Source organism: Hippocampus comes, unplaced genomic scaffold (assembly GCF_001891065.2).
Source record: "Hippocampus comes isolate QL1 unplaced genomic scaffold, H_comes_QL1_v1.1 scaffold28, whole genome shotgun sequence".
Classification (NCBI taxonomy): domain Eukaryota; kingdom Metazoa; phylum Chordata; class Actinopteri; order Syngnathiformes; family Syngnathidae; genus Hippocampus; species Hippocampus comes.
Genome location: NW_017805405.1, coordinates 439,326 through 450,646, shown reverse-complemented (window position 1 = coordinate 450,646; position 11,321 = coordinate 439,326). Strand labels below are relative to the sequence as shown.

At 39.9% G+C, this 11,321-nt stretch overlaps 2 protein-coding genes across 3 annotated transcripts in view; both read right to left on the bottom strand.

Moving 5' to 3' along the window:
- Positions 1 to 2,044, bottom strand: part of LOC109517759 (lethal(3)malignant brain tumor-like protein 1) — a 12,345-nt gene extending 10,301 nt beyond the window's left edge. The window contains exon 1 of the mRNA XM_019873098.1: positions 2,033 to 2,044. Within this exon, the coding sequence (XP_019728657.1) occupies positions 2,033 to 2,044 (12 nt within the window). The remainder of the gene's footprint in view (positions 1 to 2,032) is intronic.
- The window catches only part of LOC109517786 (lethal(3)malignant brain tumor-like protein 1), a 15,104-nt gene continuing 5,052 nt past the window's right edge, over positions 1,270 to 11,321 (bottom strand). For both annotated transcript variants that reach the window (XM_019873138.1, XM_019873139.1), the window contains exons 7-23: positions 9,990 to 10,038; positions 9,222 to 9,310; positions 8,183 to 8,287; positions 7,894 to 8,029; positions 7,661 to 7,752; positions 6,778 to 6,929; positions 6,581 to 6,657; positions 6,156 to 6,241; positions 4,875 to 4,985; positions 4,602 to 4,743; positions 4,222 to 4,324; positions 3,925 to 4,113; positions 3,796 to 3,845; positions 3,271 to 3,428; positions 3,117 to 3,179; positions 1,785 to 2,356; positions 1,270 to 1,743 (exon numbers count right to left, since the gene is read on the bottom strand). In XM_019873138.1, the coding sequence (XP_019728697.1) occupies positions 2,222 to 2,356; positions 3,117 to 3,179; positions 3,271 to 3,428; positions 3,796 to 3,845; positions 3,925 to 4,113; positions 4,222 to 4,324; positions 4,602 to 4,743; positions 4,875 to 4,985; positions 6,156 to 6,241; positions 6,581 to 6,657; positions 6,778 to 6,929; positions 7,661 to 7,752; positions 7,894 to 8,029; positions 8,183 to 8,287; positions 9,222 to 9,310; positions 9,990 to 10,038 (1,737 nt within the window). In that variant the 3' untranslated portion in view covers positions 1,270 to 1,743; positions 1,785 to 2,221. The remainder of the gene's footprint in view (positions 1,744 to 1,784; positions 2,357 to 3,116; positions 3,180 to 3,270; positions 3,429 to 3,795; positions 3,846 to 3,924; positions 4,114 to 4,221; positions 4,325 to 4,601; positions 4,744 to 4,874; positions 4,986 to 6,155; positions 6,242 to 6,580; positions 6,658 to 6,777; positions 6,930 to 7,660; positions 7,753 to 7,893; positions 8,030 to 8,182; positions 8,288 to 9,221; positions 9,311 to 9,989; positions 10,039 to 11,321) is intronic.

Below are 11,321 nucleotides of genomic sequence, written 5' to 3'. Positions count from 1 at the left end.
ACACACACACACACACACACACACACACACACACACACACACACACACACACACACACACACACACACACACACACACACACACACACACACCAGAGAGACACAAAGCCAAGAGCCCTTAAAACATTCCAATGAAATAATGCACAAAATCCAATGATGACAATGACACCAGTGTAATCCTGTCAAAGAACACACTATTAAGGTAAACTTGTTTATAGTGATTTTAACACTCTAATCCCATTTGGGGTTCACAGTTGTGCTCCAATGCTGATGCATTCACAAATACATTTTGTTGCATAAAATTAATGTCAAAAAAGTTCTGTCACTTAGATTCTGCATCATAACTAAGCTTCTATAATTGTTCTTTTTTTTTTCAAAAATGATAACTCAAGAGTCAGACACATTTCAGGCACAAAACACAATAAAAGAAGGCAAATACTACAGAAAACCTGAAAAATACATCAGTCACAAACTTTCAGTTAGAGCTCAGAGAATGATTCTTGGTTTTTTTTCCGATTATAATACAGAAATAGCTTTTCATTGTTATCATTATTATTATTGCACAGAAAAGAAGCTTCAAAGAGCTTCAATGGCCGGCCTAGTTTACTGCATTATGTCTTTTACTCACTGTCCACACACCTCATTTTTACACTGCATTTAAACGTCATGTTGCTTTTCTCAGAATTCAATTTTAACAAATGGTATTTACTCAAGCTGCCATGTCACTGTTGTTTTGAATGTAGATTTCTTCAATATTACTTTTCCTAGTAACTCCTTTACACTGATAACCAGCAGAAATGTGATCAGCACATACGGGTAAGTCAGTGCTTCTCAAATTGGGGTACAGGGAACACTGACAAAAATTAAACTCACGAGTCACTTTTTGTTTTTTTTACGAGTTGCTACAGCAGTGAAAAAGTTGGTAACTATGTCAACCAAATCGCTAAGAACACTGATTGTGCTTTTGTAAACGAGGGAATCCCCGACTTAAATAATGGTTGTGCGTTTTAGAAATTCAAGTTCTCTGCAGTTTTATGCTGCTGATCAGCGGATGTCACATTTCAATTTAAAAAAAAAAAAAAAACGCTGAAAAAGATTTTCTATTCAATAACACTGACAACCTGACTAAAGTTTCGGGCGCACAGATTTTTTTTAGTTGGGAATGGGAATCATTCAACTGGAAAAGACAGAAAGATGTGAAGAGTGCATGTTGAATTTACACTTAAAGGAAGAATTTAATAAATAAAATGAATAAATATGTTTGGTTTAAAATTTGAGAAAACAGCCTACATGATGTTGTAAATGTATAGTTGATTAAAATAAGGGCTGAGCGATTTTTGGAAAATAATCAAATTTATTTTTTTCACGCAATAGTGCTAGAGTGATTTAATATGCATTTAAGTTTTTTAAGGTCCTCTTCTCATGTATTTTAAATTATAAACAAATGTACTATTTGGGGAAATGTATCGACTTCATATTGCAGAACTTTACCCATGAGTTTTCTTTTCTTTTTCTATCCTGTATTTTTTGCTCATGAGAATTTCATGACAATGTTTAGTTAGCCAAATCACTCAATGATATGCAATTGTCCTTGAAATTGGTGTTATTATTTTTTACAATACACTCCACACAAATGTTGTTATTTACTTTGTTTTGTTCCTGCTTGCATTTTGAGTGTGTTGGGCAAGGTTGGTGTGGGTGCATTTCATGAATTCATGAGTGTGGTTGATATGTTAAACAGTTTCTTGTCGGCCATTTTCAATGTATGTAAAGGTAAATGGCAACCTCTGTTGGTGTGTGCTAAGCACTGTTGCTATTCCAGTATGGGTTATGGACTCAACCAACTAATTGAAATATATCTGATCTTGCTGCTGGAATACATATGTATGTTTTTCATTTTCAATTACAATTTGTTACAGTATTTTGTCACTGATATGTTACCGATTGCAAAAAGAACTCAATTTTTGGGCAAGTACCAGTAGAATGATGCAACTATTCCTTCAACTAAAATGTTATGATGTTCCCTAACTCACCCTGGTATCCATTTTGTGTCTGTCAGATCCTTCCTAAATTGTCCTTTACTTCAACGTGTACACCACACCACACCATCTGATGGGCACAGGACACGAAACACAAAAAGGGCTCAGACAAGGAGTTTTTGCCTTGCACAATGAATTTGGCACGTGATGACTGATTGCACCGATAATCCCACCCTAACGGAGTCATTTGAGAGCTTCATCCGTGCTCTTGAACATGAGGATGGCGTTGTAAATCTTGAGGGCGGGGCCGAGTTTGATGCTCATGATCTTCACGATGTCGGCCTGAGTCAGTAGTAGAAAGGCCTCGCCGTCAATCATCTGCCGTGGGATGGAGTTGAAGTGGGAATGGTGCACACAAACAAGCAGTCAACACAACTTAGGATATGAAATCTACCTACCAATAAGCAAGAGAGGTTTTTCAATCATGCCTGGGAGCAGGAATGTCAGTGAACTCCAATTGAAAGGCAAGTCAGTGCAATAAAAGACAGGCCGATTAGCTGCCTCACTCCTGCAGCCTCTCTTTTTTTTCTCCTCCTACCTCAAGGCATGTTATGTCTGAGAGGTTTTGTAGAGTTGCCAGATCAGGGGTAGGGAACTATAATAATAATAATCAGTTCATCAGCAAGCTGTGTGGAAGCCTGAAACAATCATGACCAATTGAATCATGTGTTTTGGAGTAGAGAGAGATCTAAAATAGGCAGGATATGGCTATCGAGGAACCGCAGTTCCCTACCCCTGTGCCAGAATGAGTGCAGATTTGTTTTTGTGCTGATGAGTGGTGTAATGTTCAGTTAATGTCACATTACAACTACTTATTACTTTATTAGTTAACACACAAAGGCCCAAATGCCCCAGTATGCCAAATTCATCCTGTGCAAAGTCAAGTAAAGTATAAAAAGAAATAAAACGCCACCCATGCACACAGTCAGAATGTGCCTTGCGCTAGACTTCTGCTGGGAATGAAAATAGGATCCAAGGTCAGAAGCTTAAGTAGTAAACTGCAGTGTGACCTATGGGACATTCTGATTTAGAGGTTCCACTGTAATGTTGTTCAGGCAGACAGATGTGGGCATCATACCTCGTCTTTAAAGAGACGGGCCTGGTCCTCGCAGCCAATTAGATTATGCACAAAGTTGAAGACCTGGAGTAGATGACACAAAAAAAGATCACATTAGTTCCTCGAAATAGTCAAAGTAATATTCAAGACAAGAAATTAAAAATCATTAACTCACCTCCTCCACACTCCAAGCCGCCACCTGACTTGCGGGAATGCCCAGTACGCCAGGTAGCAATTTACAGTGTTGTTCCCAGCACAGAGACAGAGTACGGTCTGACTGACCGCTCAGAGCCGACACAAACAACGATGGATAGACACACTCAGATGTAATGTCTGATGATCAAAACACAAACCAGATTATGTTCTTTGATTATATGATCCATATATATCAAGTGCTGTACCCAATTCATAACATTCCGCAATACCCTGTGATATATTGTAGCATTTTACTCCAAAATTTTATCTTATTGTCTATTTAATTTATGACTTGTTACTAGACTGAAACAACTAAAACTAAGGAATACAAGCACTAAAATTAAAATGCAGCAGAGTAGAAAATGTAGGAAACAAAATAATACCAAAGAAGTACAATTAAATACAATGAACAAATTTATTATGGAATGAAGCATAAAAAATTAACCAGACGCAAGACTTTTGTTCATACAAACTACTATATAAAAATTATAAACTTTAAACTTACTCTGATAGTCTCTCTGCTGGTTCTTCCTATATTTGGGTGGACGTCCAATCCTGGGAAAAAAGGTCAAGAAAAATAAAATAAAAGTAAAGGTTCATGCAAACTCACACCCACACACCCACACACCTTTACCTGCCACGATAATGTGTCTTCTTGGTTCTCTGGCCAAAAAAGAGACTCCTCTTGCTCTCAGAGTCTGATAGCTCCACCTTGAGTCTGCCTTGGTTGCGCTCAGCTAATGGGCAGCCCGAAACACAGTGATGTGCCGTGAAGCGACCAGTCACGTGACCTGAACCGTCACAACCCGGGGTTGGACACTTCCTGTTTCAAAGGATAGTGTCCGTTTAGTGAAATGTGCTGCTTTTGACATAAGAACCTGCACATTATGAAAACCAGCATCTTTAAAATGAATCAAGAGAATGAGTTCACCTGTTGTGAAAGTTGTACTTGTTGGTTCTTGTGTGGCTGATGGGCTTGCAGGGAACAGAAGGAGGGTAAGTTGACTGGGGCAGAGTGGGAGGCTCCCTCACACCTAAGTGAAGAGATATGATAAACAGACATACACAACAACCCTGATGATTTTTTTAAACATTTTTGGTCTTGTCTTTTAAACATCATGACACAAGTGTATGCTGTTATCATTTTTTCTGTAACATCAGATTGCTCAAATGTCACAACTATTCTACTCACAACCACTCGAGGGCATATTGAATGGCATCTGGGGATTGATTGCCTTGATATGCTGAGATGTATTAACCAGCACTATGGTGTAGTCACTTAATTCACTTCTTCCAACATTTACATTTTACCATGTGTCTGCTGTGGTTTGGCGTCCTGTGGTGGGGGTTTGAGCGGGTGACCGGTGGCCTCACACCAGCCTGCTGGGTGGATGTCAGGGTGATCCGAGTCCATCCACTCGTCATAGATGTGACTCCATCCATCATAGTGAATCTGATGGAAAAACAAAAAAATGCGGCTCCTATAACAAAGCTCACACACACACACACACACACACACACACACACACACACACACACACACACACACACACACACACACACACACACACACAAACAAAATACCTTGATACGGTGAGTCTCGACTTCCTCCACCGTTGCCACTCTGATGAGACCAGGACTCCTTTTGTCGACCGCCTCCAGTTTCATCTGAGGCTGGAAGCGATGGGCTGAGCGCTTCATGTTTACAGGAAGATAACTCTGTTGAGTATCTGCTTTAATCTCACCAGTTGTATCTAATTACACTAGGACATGAAAAAACTCCAAGGCATCTGACTTTTCTGCTAGCTCAATACAGTAGCTGTATACACATGGACAAAATTGTTAGAATCTCTCTGTTAATGAAAGACAAACCCACAGCAGTCACAGTTCAACAACAACAAAAAAATACATACCATACTTTCTGTACTGTAAGACAAGTCTTTTTTCCCCACGCTTTGAATCCTGCAGCTTTAAATGTAATGCAGTTTACTTACATATTTTTACTGACGAACGTGATGCCACCAATAGATTATTGTCATTGTTTGTCACAGTGCAAAAATGAAAATGTCTGAGTCAACCCTCATAATGAATATTCATATCAGTCATTTGCGTAGTTCAGTAGGAGGCTTGGATGACGAAATTGTGGACCGAAACTGGCTGCATACCAAGAGCGAAGCTCAAGAGAAACACTTCATATTTGTAAGATTTGCCAGTGCATGCCGAGAGGGTGGGGCAGTGTCAAAAATTCCACTCTTACCAATCGTTTTTGAAAGGGTGCACTGCTACATGATGAATAGGACGGTTTTGGCTCATAGTCAAATTTGTCTCTTGTTGTAAGTGACACTGACGGTGACCGCGAAGAGAAGTGTATGAAGGAGTTTTGAGGCTGTTGCTTTCTAACACTGACGAAGGGCTTTGGTGGGTTTAGTGTGCAGGAGGAGGAAGATAAAGATAGGGATCAATGACTTTTCTGGGAGGCTACTGTACAACTAGCCGTGTCTGACATTCTCTGGAAAAAAGTGCAAATTGATTTTTAAGGTACCGTAATTAAAAGTTGTTTTTGTTTCAAAATTACAAACTACACTGTTATGACAACAAACTAGTACCTGTGCTTCAATCTGTTACATATAATAATAATAATAAATCCATCCGTCCTTCCATTTTCTTGAGCAATTGTTTTTTTAACGGTTCCAGGTAATTTTATGTGACAGGCAGGGTATAGTCTGGACTGGTTGGCAGTCATTCATCAGACAATATTAATCGAACAAAACAAAAATAAATAAGTGGATAAAACAAGAGGGGCAGGCAAAATAAATTTCCTACATGCAATCTTGAACGAGAGTTTTGAGGGAGTCACATTCTCACCGTTTTAAATGAGTCAGCTGCAACTGCCTTAGAACAAGTCTCATGCAGGTAGTGGGACCAGGAAAATGCTCCCTGGTCAGGATAATCTGGAGCAAAACAAATACACATTCCCATTCCCAATGATATCACATTAAAAAAAAAACAAACAAAGAACTCTTCAATGCTGTGTGAGTGTCTGTGCCTACTTTAAGTGCACAGCTAACCAAGACGAGTGTAGTGTTAATGTGCTATTTTAAATAGTAAAGTGTATGTTGATGCCTGCATATGGTATCTTCCATACACCGCATGCCATGTTAAGAGCTCAGAAAACGACAACACAGAAAAGATGCATTGAGGGAAGGCATGACCGATGGAACGGGAATTCAATATTTACAGGTAAAAAAAAAAAAAAAAAAACGTAAGAATTGAAATAATGATGTTCTCACCTTGGGGTGGTGTTAAGGGCAGATTTCTCTCCTGACACCAACCAATAGGATGGATGTATGGACTGGTGGCATCACACCTGCAGATATAACATCATATTTGACAACCAGTAGGACAAAACTCACACTTAAAGGCAAACCTTGTGGAAGCACACAGAATATTGTTACGTTGGCACACTATCTGGATTTTTGAGGCTCACCAGTAGTCGTACGTGTCGTCCCAATTGTCAAAGTGCACCAGGAAGCGGTCGTCCACCATGTCGGTGATGGTTGCTACGCAGATTAGGGATGGGTTCATGCGATCGACGGCCTCAAGTTTCATCCCTATCTCGAAGTCACACTTGGTGTCAATCTATGAAACAGCAGGCATGAAAGAGTATAACCAGTAAGCAGAAGAAACAAAACAACTTCTAAATGTCTTTTCCAATTAATAAACAGCTGTGGACAAACTGCTACTAGGGATGTCCCGATCACGTTTCTTTAACACTCCAATCTGAGTCTTTGGTTTTAAGTATCTGCGATACCGAGTGACAATCCGAAAAAAAAGAGCGTCTGTCAGATTTGTCTAAAAGTAACATATACAGAGAGAGAAATATACATAGAGACATGTATGCACATCAATTTGTATGTTTTATATAAATATATCACTATCACATGATCGGATCGGAACATCCCTAATTGCTACATCATGTTGAGACAGAAAAATTACTTCATTTGGAAGATTTGATACCTGTAATATGGAACAGGATCATTTAAACATTTGTATTTTTTATTAGTATATTTTCTTTTGAAATACACAAATTATTTTCAAACTTCAAATAATAACGTAATGGGTTCTTTAATTGGAGCCTCCATTGTCAGTAAGTGGAATATTAATTTAAGCGTGTTCCCTTACTTCTGGAGGTTGATGAATGATTACACTTCTGGGAAGCTTTCTCATCTAGCCCATAAACGACTGATTAATTAAATGAATAAAAGGTGCATCCAGAGAGTTTTGTTCGTATAATGTGGATCAATAACCTCATCCATATTATCATATTATGAATATGAATATTAATCGTATTATGAATTAGTAGGAATTACCCTTCCAGGACTGGCAAACAGCTCTTTGGGGGCCACTTGTGCTTTAGTCATTCTTAGATAGTTAGTCCATGTAAACTCTTCTTCTTTACAACCTGTGGGAGTGGTGATGACATAAACATCAACGGAATAATATGGTGGGAGTGCTATCCAAATAAAAGCCCAAAAGCAGGCTGTTCCAATAATCGACATTCTATTTGTCTCTTTGATTGTGGTAAGAACATCATCACCCTGACCTTTAGGAGTGTGCAATTTGTGTCGTGTGCTCTCGCACCAGCCTGCAGGGTGCACATCAGGTGAGTTGGCATTCACCCAGAAGTCATGGCAGTCAGAGTAACCGTCAAAATGGAGGCGCAGACGGTAGCCACACACCTGCATAATGACATGAGTCAAAAAGCTCCATTGCCACCAAGCGCAACAGAGCAGCAGTTCGCAAAGGGTTTCAAAAATGAAGTCAATTGAGCCTGACATGACAATGTTGGCCATAAAGATAGGTGTGGTAAAAATTTAGAGTGCATGTCTTACCTCGGCCACAGTAAGAACAAAGTACATGGATGGGTGCTGTGGGTCGATGCCCTCCAGCTTCATCCCCTGTTTGAAGCCGTTCTTGACCGCGGGCGCCCTCTGAGTCTGGACAAAGAGAAAATGTTTCACAGAGATTAAATATACAGAGATACTTCATTGGTTATGTATGCATTTAACCCATCTCTGAAGAGCAGTGAGCAGCAACAGGGTAGCGCCTAAGGACCCAAATCCAGATAGTGTCATTAGAATGACTCAAAGCTGACTGGAAATGCACCACAGGAAACTGGAAAACCCACACTGGCATAGGGAGAATAAGCAACTCCACTCGGAAAGACCCGAAAGTCACCCATTAAGAGCCGTTCAAATTATTGCTGGAAGGAAGCAGTTCTAACGAAATACAAGGAATGGGCGATTATAGATCGTCATCAATATTACATAATCGAGTATTACAGGTACTTCCATCTCAAAACAAAACACCAATGGGTCCAATGATTGGCTGCAAAGTAGGAGGAAGTGATCAAAGTCCTCATTCGGGGGTTTCTGCGGTGAGGATTCAGTCACGCGACTCGATGGCCCAGTCAAGCACAGGATGGCATTGTTTCAAGTTAAGTAAATGGAGAAATGGAGCAGTCTCCCATTGGCCTGGGAGAGATTGGTAATGAGAAATGCTTGCAATATCTCATATCTCAGTATGGTTAAAAGTAAAGACAACTTGCAAGAAACATGAAGTCAACGTACATGATTTGCCTTCTCAGGCCACATAAAATGACATTCTGGGCCGGATCTGATCCCTGGGCCTTGAGTTTGACACCTTTGGCTTAGGCTAATACAATGTAAAATTTTAAATGATGTGCTACTATAACATGTATCAATGAGCAATTACGATGAATCCCTGAATGTGTTTCACGATTGCAATGACGAAGACAGATGTCATCCACCCTTGAGCAATCAACTGAATTACGTTTTTTTTTTTTTTTTTTTTAAAAGAAAAAGAAGAGTTTTAAGGACAAATGTGAATATAAACAATGTGAAAAGGTACCTCTTGGAAAAGATTGTCAGGTGCAGCGATAGTTTTGGTTTCTTGTAGATACTGAGCCCACGTCCACTGCTCCGTCTTCATGTCTCCACCTTCAAACCCAAGTGGCCAAATTATGTAATGTTCTTTGCAGGGACCATGAGAACTCACGCTAAACTATATTATATAGTTAAAGGACTGATTATGTGCAAATTTTTGTTAGGTAAGGTCTAGATAACATCAGATGTTTGGGCTACTTGCCAAATATACTTTACAGTATCTAGCAGTAAGCTTTTTCACTTCACGGGTAGCGTTGAAGCAATTTTTCTACTTTTAGCACAGGACGATGTCAGATCTACGCAGATGTCTAAATATGGTCCTCTCCTCTCTGCTCAGCACTCCGCGTACAGTCAGCCTCAGAAGTTGATGACCCCCACTCACCTCACTGATCAGACTACAAGTTCCCCGCTATTAAGAATTATTATACTGATGACACTAATACAAATTTGTAACATTCTGAACAGGTTAAGTGGGATTGCACATATTCAGTTTCAATAATTTTGTGGACATTTAATTCTAATGAAGCCACATTTGTCAGCTATATATCCACACAGGGCCTAAGCTGAGATTCAAACCCAGTAGTTCTCAACTGTGAGGCAGAGGCGCAAATCACTACATCAATATGCTGCCCGACTGATGAGCAGTTGAACACAAATTGACATAACCTCTCCGGTGGAAGCCATGGGATTAAGAAGCTGCAGACAATATGCAAAAAATGGTTAGCAATCTCACCTCCTCTGATGAATCTGCCATCTGCTTTCAGATCTTCCATTTTGTCCTCCTAAAAAAAAAAGATTAAATAAATTTGTAAAGCTGCTCCAACACTATTTTCTGCAAATGAAAAATGTCTACACACTTCAAGTTCAAAAACAGCAAGTTAAGGTTAAATATCCAGACAAAAGTCCGCAATCCGTTATTCCTCATGTAAACTTCCTTTTAGTTCTCCTTATATAGGAGAACTAAAAGCCGCTCGTTCCTACCGACTGCTGTCAGGCTGCTGAATAAACATGCGTGAAAACCTGTAACCATTGTAAATAGCACAGCAACCTTATGTATGCATAAGATGCATATCTGCAACTTATATTTATACTGTGTACAGTTTTCTGAAACATTTATTTATTTTGTGCATGCAACACTTTTGTTTTTTTTCTTCTCCACCCCCCCACCAATTTTGCTGCTGGAGCACTGTACATGGAGTACAGTACTGTATATGTTGCTCTATGTGACTCGCTGTTGTTTTGCAGCGTCTTGCTTGCGGACTTACATTTTTTTTTTTGTTTTTTTGTTTTTTTATATATTTATTGGTCGCTACTTCGCGGATTTTCGTTTATCGCGGGTGGTTGTGGTCCCCATTAACCACGATAAACGAGGGATTACTGTATTTGACAAAAGCATTTCACAGGCGGTGCCATATTCATGAAGCCCCAATACAACAATATAAAAAGTTCAATATATATTTCCAATGTGTTACATACGAGTGACAGTAAAAAATATATTTTATAGATGTATACTAGGGTGGTCCATTTTGGAAAAGTTTGTCGGATTCGTCGGGCCGGGTCGGAAATCTTGTCGATACTATGACACAAGGATGTGTGCAAAATTTTATTCCGATCGGATAATTTTATCCCGTCCCGCAGAGCGACCAAAGTTTCCCCTATGGAAAGAATGTTACGGGGCTGAATGGTAGTACGGTTTCTCCCGTACAGTAAGGATTTTGTTTTGCTCAGTTCGCACTTGCAATAATTCAAAGACGGAAGACAGGAACGCATGTATTGCAAAAAAGGCAACCGTGGTGATCCTGCAACACTGGTGAGATTGTTGGTCCATGTTAACTGGTCCATCTATCTATCTGTCCATCTGTCTATAATGGCCATCAACACTAGTGACACTGTTAGACCGCAAAAAAAAACGAAATCCGCCGTGCGTGCCATCCCATGCCTACTTCGCGCACGGGTGCAACGCCCGGTGTCGCTCCACGACCTGCAGAAGGTGCTGTCGCTGTTCCTCGTCGCGCGTAATGGCGCCGCAGAACGCGCTGATGAGGGCGACGCCCCTCTCCGCAAA